Consider the following 14,861-nt stretch of genomic DNA (forward strand, 5'->3'; position numbering starts at 1 on the left):
ATACTAATTGCTCTGAAGATGAAATAAGGTTTGTTTCTCCCTTCTTATCCTACTCATAGTCCTAGCTCTGCTACTTCAGAATTGTATCTGCTATGGGTCAAGGGAGGCTTTTTTCCCCCTCATTATACAGAGACTAAAACAGGCCCGTAGCACGTGAACAACTCACACTGGTGCACAGCCAGTGAGAGGTAGCCCAATGTCCCAGCAACTGTCCTCATTCGTCAGGGTGCCCCAGTGGCTGCCCTTTATTTCAACCAGGCATGCCTCACTCTCTCCCACACAAGCAGTTCTCACTCTAACCTTTGTATCATATATATATTTTTTTCACAACTTCTTCCCATCCTAGAACAGCCTCTTCCTCCCAATATCCACCATACTATCTGAGCACACTTAGGCCTCTATGCCCACTCCAGCCTAGTCTTTCTCCCCTTTACTGTTACTGCCCTGGACCTCACCAGAGATTAGCATCAGTGTCCCATTTTATGACCTAATTATGCCACATGCATTGCACTTGCCTGCTGCAATGCACGCCAACCTGCTCAGGCAGGGCCAAATCTTCTATTACAATACTACGGGGATATTCCCATAGCAATGTAGTTCTGAGACTATAGGAGAGATGGATACATAGTTTGTAGCTGAAGTCTGTGTAATCTACTAGGCTTAAAGCATCTCTTTTCTGCATGTTTTCAAGCAGGGATGCTGAATTCCACACATAATGATACGTTATAGACTCTACACACATTGGAACCTCTCACATCCTCTCAACTCACCTCTTACTCCAGCCCCCTCTGCAGCCTGTCTCCCCTAGCTGTCCCCCTGTCCCCCACCCCCCTGAGAAACAACCTGACAACGCCTCACCTTTTGCCATGCTATGCACCCAGGGCTTCTCAGAGACAAAGCGTGGAACCATACCTGAAACTCACCACTGCTGTAGAACAGTGCAGCAGAGTTAATCTCTAGGAGCTCCCTTACCAACAGGGAAGGATAAAGTCCATGGATAAACGCTTGCCCCTTTTGTCCTCGGGCAGACAGTTCTGAGGCTCTGTGAGGTTCCTGCAGGACTGAGCACCTTTCGTTAAGGCAGTGGCCAAGACAACCACTTTCCCTTCTTCCACTTTTAGCTCTGACCTTCAATCCTCCTCCCTGCTGGGCATTTCCTTCCAGGCTCTGCTTTCTGCCCTCCCCTCCCCCTCTCTTATGTTTTAACGACTAATGTCAAGGTCCCGCTGAGGAAAGGTCTTACATAAGCCTGTTCTCAGAATATTAAACACTTACAGTGTTCTGCTGGTTATTTGAAGGAGGACAGTTAGAAGGACTACATTCTAGCCAGGACTGCCCTACTTACTACAGAGAAACTTTTGCTGGATTAGGAAGTAACCTAGGGCAAAGCACTTTGACTTTCTGGGCAGGGTTTCTCAGCTGTAAAAATGGGTAATAGGGACCCCGGCTACTTTGCGGAGCTTGGGGGATCAAAGGAGATGTAAAGAGGAGGTTATTTCAAAACCGAAGGAGCTGAAAAATAAAAGAATCTTTGGGTTACTCTGTGGCAAGGAAGGTAGACCACGGGGTGGCCCCTCAGGGGTTTCCAGTGCTCCACATTTCAGAGGAGTCCAGGGCGCTCCCAAAGCGCCCGGGTCGCAGAGCAGCTGGGTTCATTCTAAGCTGCCCGCTACAAACCCGCGGTGTTTTCCAGAATCCGGGTGGTTTGCAAACCCGGATGTCAGGCTCCTTGTCCTGGAGATTCTCAAATCGCTCACCCACAACTCCTCTTCGGCCTCCCCCGGAAAGGAGAGAGCGGGGCTGCGAACTGGAGGAGCAGGGAGTGTGCGCTGGGCAGCCTCACTGCTCCTGTCCCCACCCCAAAGGCAGGAATTTCTGGGTGGGCAGATGGCTCACCCCTCCTCCTCCTCCTTCCCCAAGCCGCAGTGGGTAGGGCGGGGAAAACGCGGGGGACTTTCCCGCGTCCCAGCCAGAGCCCCGAGTGTCCGTTCACTGTGGCGACAGGGGTGGCGGAGTGGGTCTCCAGGGCCCGGGAGTGTCGAGGCCCCCAGAGGGGTGGGGCGCGGAGGAGGCTGCGGATCCGCCTCCGCGCTGCAGGGCCGGGTGCTTGGGGTGCGGCTGTAGGCTCCCGGGACAAGGGGCGCCCGGCGAGCCCAGTGGTTAGCGATGCTGCTGTCGCCGTCGCTGCTGCTGCTGTTGCTGCTGCTGCTGCTGGGGGCGCCGAGGGGCTACGCTGAGGACGTGGCGGCGGCGCTCACCCCCGAGCGGCTCCTGGAGTGGCGGGGTGAGTCTTCCAGGGTCGGGGACTGGATCGGTACGTTGGGGAGGGGGGTCGGGGTGGTCGAGGGAGAGGAAGAAGGGGTGAAGCTAGGGGCCAAGCTGGCGGGCAAGGGCGGCCGCGTTTGTATGGGTTCGTGTGTCAGCAGTCTTGAGCATGGGGGGAGGGAGTGGTGTCCTGCAGCCTCATGTCTAGGCCCAGCACTCCACTCCCGCGGCCCAGCACCCTCCTGGCTCCTACGCGGGTCCGGCGGCGGGGGGCGGGGCTTGGTCTCGCAGGCAGCTCCTCTGGACTCTGGCACCCGGAGCCAGCCCGGAATAGGAGTGTCGGAGAAGTTTCAAAACGGAAACTTTCCGAGAGCTGCTTATTTGGACCGATCGCATCTCGGATAAATGATGGCAAAAAAAAAAAAAAAAAAAAAAAGGCTCAGTTCGTCCCCTTGCAAAACAAGCGCTCAGGGTGTGCGCCGCCACCTGCGGAGTGACCCCCAAGCCAGGCCTCCCCAGTTCACCCCTTCCTGAAGGAAAACTTTTTTTTTTTTTTTTTTTTTTGAGACAGAATCTTGCTCTGTCGCCCAGGATGTAGTGTAATGGCGGGATCTCCGCTCACTGCAGCCTCTGCCTCCAGGCGTCAAGTGATCCTCCCACCTCAGCCTCCCGAGTAGCTGGGACCACAGGTGCGCGCCCCCACGCCCAGCTGTTTTTGTATTTTTGGTGGAGACGGGGTTTCACCACGTTGCCCAAGCTGATCTTGAACTCCTGGGCTCAAGTCATCCTCCCACCTCGGCCTCCCAAAGTTCTGGGATTACAGGCGTGACCCACCGCACCCGGCCTGAAAACATCAGACCAGGTGAGGGAGAGGAGCTCCAGTGACTCCATGAGCTGTGCGATCTGGAGCCTTTGTGCCTTAGTCTCTGTCAGAGGAAAAATGGAGTTTGTTATATACATGGGACCCCTGAGAATTAAGTTACTCCCCAAACACGCACCTGCGCACACAGACCAATTCAGCAAACACTTATTGAGCACCTACTACACATGAGACTCAGAAGGATGTGTAAAGAGATGGAAGGAGATTTCTGGCCTGCAGGGGTCCGCATTCGAGAATGGGCCACCTCAGGCAGAGAAGCCTGCGCCTAAGTGCAGAAGTCCATATATGCAAGTAAGAGGGGGACAGGAGGGAGTTAAATATGCCAGGAGGAGACTCCAGACAGACTCCATCCTCTCTGCCTTTGGAGATAAGTTTGGAGAGAAGGGGTAACACAAAATGTGATCAATATCTGCGTTCACATTTTTTCCTCCCCAGTAGAATATATCTACATTTTTGAGGTAATCTTTTTTAGACTGTGTTTCCTAAGATCCCTGGAGGTTTAATCAGGGGCAGGTAGAACAAGACCATTCTTATTCTAAAGTGACCAAAGTCAGAGATGCTCTTACCTTCTTGGTCAATTCAGTAAAAATTGCTCCTGTGGATGCACATCTGATCCTGTGGTATGTTTGATTCCTTTCCACTAAGTTTACCATGCAGTAGTTATTCCTTTGCGTTTTAAAATGTGGGTTTTGACTGGGCACTAGGTGGTAGAACAGGGCAGCAGCCCACAGGACAGAAGTTGGACTGGGCCACACAGAGAGTATGTGCTGGTGATCTCTGAGTGAAGGGCTAATCCTTTTTATATGTAGCAGACCCAAATCCTGGCCTAAGACAAATTCTCATCAGTGTCTTCTTTTTAGTAGTCAAGGGCACTCTGAAATTAGAGCCATCTGCTAGCCCTTGTACCTACCAGGTGCAATTTGCAAATCTGACAAGGTCGAAATAGTTGGCATAGAGATTCTTCAGATATGAAAATACTGCTGCTCATTTTCCAAGGAGCACAGAGGTTATGTACCAATCCTCGCACAGGCTCCCTCCCTAATTCGAGTCATCTGCATCAGTAGAATTTCAAGTGTAAGCTAGACAGGTATGAAGTCAAGTTTTTACTGTCAATACAAAATGGAAAAACAAAATCTTAACATTGAAAAGGACCTGAGACATTGTCTACTCTAGCCCTCTGTTCTTCAGATGTGGAAATTGAAATATGGCTGCCATGTAGTTAGCCACGCTTTGGGGTGCCTCAGTTTACTTCTGTGTTCACTGTACCACATTGACTCACTTTAGCCACGATTGACATCCACAGAGCAACTGAGAGGAAAACGCACACTCATTTTCATTTCCAATCCACTAATAATGGCTATGTGATAATGTACAGCAGATTATACATACAGCATTTTTATCTGAATTGTTTGATATGTATTATTTATAGATCTGATATGTATTGTAAGCATGCCACCCTTGGGAGGCAGATGATATATTGTATTGTAATGATTTTCCAATGATTTATCAATAATTATTGATATGGTTTGGCTGTGCCCCCACCCAAATCTTAACTTGAATTGTATCTCCCAGAATTCCCACGTGTTGTGGGAAGGACCCAGGGGGAGGTAATTGAATTATGGGATCTTTCCCATGCTATTGTCTTAATAGTGACTAAGTCTCACAAGATCTGATGGGTTTATCAGGGATTTCTGCTTTTGCTTCTTCCTCATTTTTCTCTTGCCACTGCCATGGAAGAAGTGCCTTTCGCCTCCCATCATGATACTGAGGCCTCCCCAGCCATGTTGAACTGTAAGTTCAATTAAACCTCTTTTTCTTCCCAGTCTTGGGTATATCTTTTTCAACAGTGTAAAAATGGGCAATACAATTCTGTATTCAGAAGTCAGTAGATACGGTATTATGCAGTAGTTAAGTTATTGGGCTTCAGAGCTAGACAGTCTGAGTTCAAATCCTGACTATACCATTTACCATCGTGTGACCCTGGACAAGTACTTCACCCGTCAGTAGCTCAGTTTCCTCATCTGTCAAATGGAGCTAGTAATAGTACTAATCTAAGTGTTGTCCTTTTGCTGCCCTCTCACCATGGCGCCCTCCTCCTCTGGCCAATCCAGACTATTTTGACAGGTTGACAGCCCCATAACAATTATTTACTACCCTGTGTACAGCACTGTACTTGGCAGGTCTGAAGCTCATCTCCTCCTACCTTTAGTTCAGGCATCCCCAACCTCCAGGCCACCTACCAGTTTGTGGCCTGTTAGGAACTGGGCCACACAACAGAAGGTGAGCAGCAGTGAACAAAAGAGGCTTCATCTGTATGTACAGCTGCTCCCCATCCTTCACATTACTGCCTGAATTCCACCTCCTGTCAGATCAGTGGTGGCATTAGATTCTCAAAGGAACATGAACCCTATTGTGAACTGCACATGCGAAGGATCTAGGTTGCACTCCTTATGATAATCTAATGCCTGATGATCTGTCAGTGTCTCCTATCACCCCAGATGGGACCGTCTAGTTGCAGGAAAACAAGCTCAGGGCTCCCCTGATTCTACATTATGGTGAGCTGTATAATTACTTCATTATATATTACAATGTAATAATAATAGAAATAAAGTGCACAATAAATGTAATGCACTTGAATCATCCCAAAACCATCCCCCACCCCACCACCCCACTGGTCTGTGGAAAATTTGTCTTCTATGAAACCAGTGCCTGGTATAGAAAAGGCTGGGGACCTTTGTTCTGGTTGGTTATTCCAAGGAGCCTGATTGTGGTTTGTTTTCCCTGATCAGAATCTGAGCCCTTCTTCTAGCAATTGCTAAGACATGCTAACTTCACTCACTCAAGTACTCCAGATACAAAGAGGACAGAGGGGAGAAAGAAGAAGAGGATGGAGCATCCTGGTGAAAGCTGGGCATAGTCATTGCTGAAGGAAATGATCAGGGGGCAAGTAAAATGGTTTTGAAGCTTTGTTGAGGGTTGAAAAATGATCAATGTGAAATGGTCCCCAACTAATATCGTAGGAGAGTTTCCTTCTGTAGTGCTCAGCTTCCCAGAGCAGGAGTGGAAAGAACCTAAGTCTGTGTCAGTGCCTGGGGACTCTCGGGGTAGGCTCTTCTAAATGACCAGTGACCAAGGGAGGTGAGGGTGCTGATGAGTGTGTGGTCAGTGTGCTTGCCATCAGATCCTAACTTGGGAGAATATAGTGAAACAGGGTTGGGTGTACAGGGTGTCTCTTGACATGCTGTGCCGATGGAAAGAGGGGTAGAGGCTGATGACCTCAGTCATTCATTATCTGTCAGGCACTATGTGTTTTATCTCCCTGTTTTACTTGGGCTCATCCAAAAGCAATTCCTGAGACATGTGTTCATTAGGGTGCAAGTAGTTTTTTTTTAGGAGGTGATTCTAGAAAGCATGGTAAGGGAGTGAGGACATGAGACCAAGGAGGGAAGAAAGCCACCACAGGCCACTGGGGCTCAGTTTCACAAAGGACCCTTTGAGGAACTGTATAGAACTCAGTGGACCCACCGACAGGCAAGAAGCTGAAGTATTTATCCACCAACTCCCACCTCTCGCTGTCTAAGGGTCACTCCTGGGGCATTCACCCCCTGGTGCTCCTGGTCTCCCTGAAACACTCAGGCAGAGAGCCACAGAAAGTCACTGGGAGTGCACGGGGACTGTCTGCAGGTGAGTGAGCTCCAGGTTAGAGGGTGTGAGGAGGGAACCAACAGAATCTGCTACCCACCTCCAGATTGGGGAGGTAAAAACATGAGTAGGATTGGCACTGGCCCCAAGAGGCTGAGAGTGCAGGGACAGATACAGAAACACAAACAATTACAAAACAGCGAGAGAGGTCTTATGATAACTAGGGATGAGCAAAGTGCTGAAGGCGTGCAGAGGAGGCGCTGGCCTGGGGAGCTGGAGGCTCATAAAAAAACATTTGTTTTCCTAAAGGATAAGTAGGCAGTTGCCATATAGGAAAAAGAAGACTGAGCATTCCTGGGAATGCATATTTCATGTGCAAAGGCACAGGATCATGTGTCAGGCAACAGTGAAAGTTCAGTGAGCTGAAAGTTCCCTTCTGAGCTCTTTTGGATTCAAGGAAAGAGGCCCACTGAAGGTCACTCAAGCAAACGTGGAGTTGTTGTAATGGTCCCAGGATCTCAAGGGGGACCCAGGACAGGTTCTTCAGGGCAGCCAGATCTTCTGGGACACAGGTACTGGCCACTGACATGAAGCATTACTTTATGTGTTTCTCTCTGTCTCTGAGGCTCTATGGTGTCTCCAGCTTGGTTGTTCTATCTGTTGACTAGTTTCTTTGGCTTTGACTAGCAGGACTTTCCTGTGTAGCTCCCTTAGCTTCTTGGGAAGAGTCCCTTAATTTCCTAGGAGAGGGGTCCAGTTACACTCTTCACAGCATGCTAGTCAGTTCCTGTGCTCTGCCCTCGAGTCGAAGGCCTTCCCCTGGATAATTGGCCATGGTAGGGGCAAGAGGTGGACACAGGGATGGATGCTGCTTCATCCGGGGCTGTGGAAGGGGTAGACCACCAGAGTAGGGCCCCAGGCAAAACAAGAAGCAGTAACATGTCTATATTTGGAAGCGTGAGATTGATGAGGAAGAGTTGGTTGGAGGCACCCTGCTTCCGGAAACAGTCTGGTCCAGTGAATTGGGTACTGCTGAGAAGGGCCTTGTGGGTTTGCACAAAGGGGAACCAGATCGCATGTTTAAGTTTAGAAGTGCCATGTTCAATTTGGGCCTTGAAGAGAAGGTCTCCTGTCACCTTGAAGAGGGTAATTCTGGAGGGCAGCAAAGAAACGGTCTGGATAGTTAAAGCTGAGCTAAGTCAATCCCAATAGGAAGATTGAGGAACAGAAAGTTTTGTTCATGAAACAGGGTTTAAAAAGAGGAAAATATATATTTAAAAACAGTAACAAAAGAAAACAGTTAGTGAAGGTTAGGAGATGAGGGAAAATTGCAGAATAGGAGAGGTAGTGGTTATAGAGTGCAAAATCCAAGTTTTGGAGATGGAACTATTCTTGGTAGTAACCAGATCTGTGATATGGTTGTGGGAGTGGTCACCAAAGTGGAGAAGAGGCAAAAGAAGGTCCTCACCACAGAGGAGGTCAAGGAACCCAATGTCCTGAGCAAAGCTAGGTTGGAGTAGAGTTTGGGACTCTTTTGTCAGCAAGCCACAATAAGAAACACATTTTACGTCACAACCCACAGCATATAGGTCTACATATGTATAACTGAAACAATGTTTCATTTTAAAAAAATACTCTTACCTAATATGACATGCTGCCACATTTCCCCCTGTTCCATTCTGTTTTGTTTTGTCTAGCTTGTCATAACATGCTCAGTTGATTGCATGACCATAAATGGGCCACAACCTGCAGTGGGGAAAGCATTGAGTCAGAGTGTTAGGTCGTCTGTGTGGAAGCTAAAGTGGCTTTGGGGTGTGGAGAACAGCAGAGAGTCTGCTGGTATCAAACCATGGTGAATGTGGGGAAGAGTGGTTCAGTGCTGAGGGCCCCAGTGGCGAGGAAGAGGGGTAGGTGCCACCTTCTGAAAAACAGCGATAAGAGCCACTACCTGGAGGCGGCAGAGGGGAGAAGCTGTAGCCCTGAGATTTCCCACATAGCTTCTGTTTCTAATACAAAGGTAAAAATGCCCCTCTACTGCTTCTAGTATTTTCTAAAAGTTGGGGAGTCGTTACTCTTTGTTGTTTTACTTACATCGACACATTGTCTCCTCACCTAAACAGGTAGGCAATATTAATACATACCCTTCTTTTACAGATGAAGAAGGGTTAAGCAACTTGTGCCCACAGGAGCTTGTAGCATGGGGTTTGAATCAAGCACTCAGCACTAATGCAAAGGATCCCTGAATAGCCTTGTGACCCCATGGTATGGTTCATTCTGTATCCTGCTGCACGACAGGAGCATACGATTTGGTTTCACAGCAGGAAGAACAGGAGGCCAGCCTCTTGCTCTCTGCAACTCCTCCTTTTCCAAATCCCTCCTTTCACAAGTGGGAGTGGTATTTTCCTAAAGCAGAAATGTGCAAAGCTATTGATTTGTGTATTGTTCTAGGCAATTCTGATGTCCCTAGGCAATGAGCCATTCTACTAATCTGGAGATGGAATTTCAGTAAAAGTGTGATCAGATAGTGGTTTAGCTGCCCTTCCTGGCCATGAATCATGCTAGCCATCTTGACTCCATTTCTCCCGTTTCTGTTTGTCATCCCTCAGCGTTTCTTCCCCTTCATACTTTTCTCATCCCACCTTCTCTGCTTGCCTCCTTTCCTGGCAAGCCTTTGTGAGTCAGCATAGATGTCCAGTTTTCCTGGTCCTATTTACTCTTTCTCGTTAAGCCTCTAACTATTTTCCTATTGTTGGTTGTCACCGTAACTGATACCACACAACGCAGGTTCCAAGCCCATGACAGGAAAGATGGGGCCACACAGATGGCTTAGTTGTCCCTGCAGCTCCCCTTCTTTGACCTAACAATCTGCTTATTTATATCAAGTTATCTGAAGAAACGATCCCCTTGTGTTGCCTCTTCTGAACTCAATCCTAATGCCGCAAATCCTCATGGAATCTATCAAAGTAATCGATTTAAGACATTTATAAACCCTTCCCTCCATTTTTCCTTTTAGAAATTATGTTTGAGAGCCTTTTGGAGATGTTCCAATGCATAGCTAGGAGCATAAATTATATTTTGAACTGACCAAAGCAAAAAGAAATATTATTGTTCATAAAATAAACAAAAGAACACCATATAAACACTATATAAAGTCATTTAGGGAAAAACATTTTATAAAGCCACTCAAGAAAATTAGAAAATTATAATTAGAATTTCTGTAATTTGGGTTCTGTAACACAGAGCTAAACAAAACAGAAAAGTCATAATCACTTGGCTTTTTAATTTATGATACTTTCCAGACAACTACAGTTCCAAAGAAATATGGAAATAAAATAGTGTTACCACTTCTAGCTTTTGGTATTCTGCTCTTGAGAACTTTTCAATTATGAAAATATAAACAGGAATCTCAAAGTAATTATTTAACTATAAACATTTTTTTCATTTTGCTGCTCTTTGGCACCATTCATATTCAAAGTTAAGATTGGCTTTTATTTTTATTAATATTTATAAAGTGATCATCATAACTGAGATAACCCTTATCAAGGTCTTGTGAGGCTAGCACGATTATTTTTTCTTTTTATTATAAATTTAAACTTTTTGTAAAGAAAGGGTCTTGCTATGTTGCCCAGGCTGGTCTCAAACTCCTGGTCTCAAGTTGTCCTCCAGCCCCGGCCTCCCAGAGTGCTGGGATTACAGATGTGAACTACACACCCAGCCCCAGCATTACTATTAAACCCATTGTGCAGATGGGAAAACCAAGGCAGATACTCTCCTAGTTTTAAGCAGTTCTGCCCTAAAAGAAGTGCTCTGTAGTTTGCCAAGGTCTTTTTTCCATAATGTTAACCTTGTTCAAATGCAAACAAGGAGAGCTTCATGGGGATATAACCAGTGCAGTCGCACAGAGTCCTATAGTCAGAAGGGCCTTCTTTCCACTTAGGGTTTAAAGCTCCATGGATAGGGGCCTTGGGATTCATAATTATTTCTATCTTTGAAATTGTGTGCTGTGCGTGATGTCCAGTGGAACAATGGAACTCAAGCCAGAGGTTTGGAGCCTCTGTTCAATTCTGCCTGGGGTCCCCTGTCTACCTCCCTGGGATGGATTCTCAGCTGCCTCCCCCACACTCCTGCCCCACAGTTGCTGCTGCCTTCTGCACACAGTGGCAACTGGGTTGCATTGAAGTTGGGGGACTGGAGGCCTGGGCCCTGGGAGTAGATGCCTTGTGGCATTTCCGGGCAGTGCAAAGCAGCATCTGTCACCACTGGACTAGTAGCACTTCTGTGGGTTCTGTGAAGGCTGAGTGGGAACATGTCACGTATCCTCAGTCCAGGTACTATATTCCAAGCATGTTATAGCTCAGAGGTTGCAATCTCTTGTGGGCCCAAGGGAAAGGGACATTGACTTGACTTCCCCATGTCCAGCCAAGACCACATATTTTCATTGTACCCTGGACCCTGCAAATGATGCAGACAGCCTGAATAAGAATGATAGGGATGGCTGTGACTTGAATTTTGTTTCCCGCCACCGCCAAATTCATATAAAAATGAGACTTTACTTGGAGATAGGGTCTTCACAGAGGTAAACGAGTTAAAATGAGGCAGTTAGGGTAGCCCTAGTCTATTATGACTGGTATACTCATAAGAAGGGGAAACTTGGACACAGAAATATGCATAGAGAGATGATGTGAAGAGACACAGGGAAAAGGTGGTCCTCCAGGGGCCAAGGAGAGAATCCAGGATCCCATCCTTCCCTCACAGCCCTCAGAAGGAACCAACTCTGCCACACCTTGATCTCATGCTTCCAGCCTCCAGAATTATGAGAAAAGAAATTTCTATCTTTGAGGCCACTCAGTTTGTGGTATTTTATTATGGCAACTCTAGTAGCAAATCAATACAGGGACTAACACTCTACCTACCACTAAACGTTGTTTTTTTGTTTTTGTTTTTGTTTTTAACATTTCTACCCTGCACTGTAGTAAATGTTTTTTTTTTTTGTTTTTTTTTTTGTTTTTTTTTTTTAATGGCCATACTCTCAAAGCAGCTAAGATGGATAGCTCATTGTAAGCACTTTTGTTTTCAGTCATGCCATATCATTTCCAGAGTTGTTTTGGTTGATGATGGAGTTGTTTTTTGGTTTTGTTGGTTTTTTGTGACCCAGTCTTTGAATCATTTCCAGGCTTTAATATGCAGGCATTTGTGAGGGCATCTTAACAATGTTCTGTCTGTTTGTCCTTGCCCTAACTTGCACTTTGTAATGAGGCACGTTTTTGACTGAGACGGTATATTTTCAACAGAGTGTATAAGGTAATCACGGAGCTGCTGTAAATAATGATTTTTACACCAGCAATGTCTGTTAGGTACTTTCCAGTTAAATAAAGGTAAAACAATGGGAGAAGAGACAAAAAACTAAAAGGAAGAAGAATGTTTTCAACTCAGTTTAAAAATTCATTGGTAAGATACAGAGGTCTAGCAAAGAATCACGGAAGAGAGAAGATTTTCTGCCAGGGTCAGCAACTGCTAAATGAGGACAGAGCAGGAGGACAGAGGAGGGAACAGGAATGGCCAGGGAGTGGCAAGGACAGTCTGAAAGGGTAAACCCCTCCTGGCACAGGGGTTAGTAACAGGCAATTTGAAGCCTCACAGAACTGCAGTCCGGTGGCACTGATTATGCTGGGTTTCATTTTTCCCACATGTGAGAAAGACTATTGTGTGCCTCATGGAACTTGGAGAGGCAATTTGGGGAGGTTAGAGAGAAAAGGGAAGAGAACATGTAAAAAGATTTATCAAGAGGGATCCACGACCCTGTGGAGATGGTGATTATCCAGGTTCAGAAGCTGTAGGAGAATAAAGAAGGCTCAGAGTTAAGGACAATGCTAGGACAGAGAAAGAGAAGGAAGTTCTGAGACAGGACAAAGAGGTTTCTTAAAAAATATATTTGGTTAACTTTTTAGTTGATTAGTAGAAAGCAATTGACAGGAACTCAAAAGCTTCAGATTAAGAGACACATGAAAACTCAGATGATTTGAGATAAAATGCACATTTTCATGCAGAGAGAGGTAGGAAGGGCTGGCCCACTTTTCACTTTGCTCCGTGGATCTGTTCTTTGAAGAACCATGCACATGCTGATTGCTGCAAGCATGGGAAATTCCTCACTTATTGGTTTGAAAGGTTATGTTAAGAATCCAGATTTTCTGCATCACTCGGCCATGAATAGGACTTGATTCAGCAGCTTACAGTATCCCTTCCTGCTACAGAGTAATCTTAGGAATGCAATCGGCTCTGAATCCATTGTTCACTAGATGGAACAGATAGAGACAAACCCAAATTTGTGAAGCTGGAAAAGGTCAATACATCTCAAGAGAGAAGCTGCTCACCTTCAGATTGGTTACAGAGGAGAGATGCCCTCCCCATTTCCTTCTGGACTGTGTCCCTGCTGAAACCTAGATACTGTCAGAACAGCAAGGAAATGGACAGAGTCAAGAGAGGCTGCAGGGCAGGAAGGGCGTGAGCCCAGCACTAGCTCTGTGGGTAGATGGAGTAGAAGCAATTTCAAACCTATGGACTGGGGTAGGAGATTGAAATTGGGCTGCAGCCTGCATGCTGTGGCTTTCTAATAGCTTGTCTTACGCATTGCACTTGATGTGAACCATGCACTGGAACTTTTCCTTCCAGTTCCCTTAATGGAGCGGCACAGAGACTGACTTTATGTGTATAGTTGGATTAGGTGAACACCTTCATGATATAATTTATTGATCACCAGAAAGTCCTTTGTTTGCCTAAAATGTCACCATTGAAATTGCTGTTTTATTGTTTCTTCCAAGTGTTTTTTGTTAAAAATGCAGAAACTTCACAAAAGCTTAACAGTACAAATCTTATCCTACTCACTTAACACTTCAAACCTTCAATCAGCTAGTTCTAAGAGAAGAGCTGTCTAAAGCTAAAGGGAACACCAAAGGCAAGTAGAGGTGATCAGAAGGGGTGCAGAAGGTCAAGTGGAGGGGCCTCAGGAGAAACTTCCTGTAGGTACCTCCAGTCTGCTGTTCACACAGACAGATCAAACTGCAATAATGGCCCCAGGCTTTAGACTCCAACCTCATGGCACACCATTTTGCTTGTATCTCCTATGTCAAAATATATGTTGGCATTAAGTTATAATTTTTTTCTGTGTATTTCAGGGATTCCCAGGGAGAATGTGACTTCCTTGCAGGCAAACACTATGACGTATATATCCTTCTGTCTGCAGGGTTCCCAAACCAGCCACATTAAGCACATGCTAGATCTTTGTCGTCTGAAATTTCAAGTCAGCTACTTCAACATGTTTGGCGACAATCTATAGCAGTTTATTTTCTTCTTTCTTAAGTTATAAATGAATGCATGTAAATAAAGCTACACCTGGACTGAATATAGTAGATAGATATAAAACTTCTAAGACAAAAATGAATTTGAAAAAAAAAAAAGTAAAAGATTGGTTCAGTTAAATAATCTTTACAGTTCCACCCAGCTTTGAAGTTCATGGTTCGGGGTTTATGGGTGAAGTGAGTCTCCTCTGCCACACCTGTCTTCCTTCCAGCACTGCCCTGCTTTGTCCTCCCTAGAAAGTGGGCAAGTATATGTGTGTGCACACTCCCTGCTCAGAGTCTGGTTGCACTGAGGGGTCCTGTCCAACTCACATGTGACATCAGTTGAAGAGCCAGTTCGGTGTCTTAAATTTTGGGTTATTTTCTTTCTCTTATTTGTAATCACTTAGTTTTTAAAATCTTTTAAAATCATTTTTTATTTTACTTTAAGTTCCGGGATGCATGTGCAGGATGTGCAGGTTTGTTGCATAGGGAAATGTGTGCCATGGTGGTTTCCTGCATCTATCATCCCAACATCTACGTATTAAGCCCACATGCATTAGCTCTTTATCCTGACGCTTTCCCTTCCCCTGCCACAGGCCTCGGTGTGTGTTCTTTCCCTCCCTGTGTCCCTGTGTTCTTATTGTTCACCTCCCACTTACAAGTGTTATCACTTGTTTTTAAGAGCTTATTGTATCAGTTTGCTGTTGTTGTTTGTTTGTTTGTTTGTTTTGAGACAC

At 45.9% G+C, this 14,861-nt stretch overlaps 1 protein-coding gene across 2 annotated transcripts in view; it reads left to right on the plus strand.

Annotated features, from left to right (window-relative positions):
* The first annotated feature begins 1,692 nt into the window (after nt 1–1,692).
* The window catches only part of PLA2R1 (phospholipase A2 receptor 1, 180kDa), a 118,706-nt gene continuing 105,537 nt past the window's right edge, over nt 1,693–14,861 (plus strand). For both annotated transcript variants that reach the window (XM_011991528.1, XM_011991535.1), the window contains exon 1: nt 1,693–2,284. In XM_011991528.1, the coding sequence (XP_011846918.1) occupies nt 2,167–2,284 (118 nt within the window). In that variant the 5' untranslated portion in view covers nt 1,693–2,166. The remainder of the gene's footprint in view (nt 2,285–14,861) is intronic.

Source organism: Mandrillus leucophaeus, unplaced genomic scaffold (assembly GCF_000951045.1).
Source record: "Mandrillus leucophaeus isolate KB7577 unplaced genomic scaffold, Mleu.le_1.0 Scaffold110, whole genome shotgun sequence".
Lineage (NCBI taxonomy): Eukaryota > Metazoa > Chordata > Mammalia > Primates > Cercopithecidae > Mandrillus > Mandrillus leucophaeus.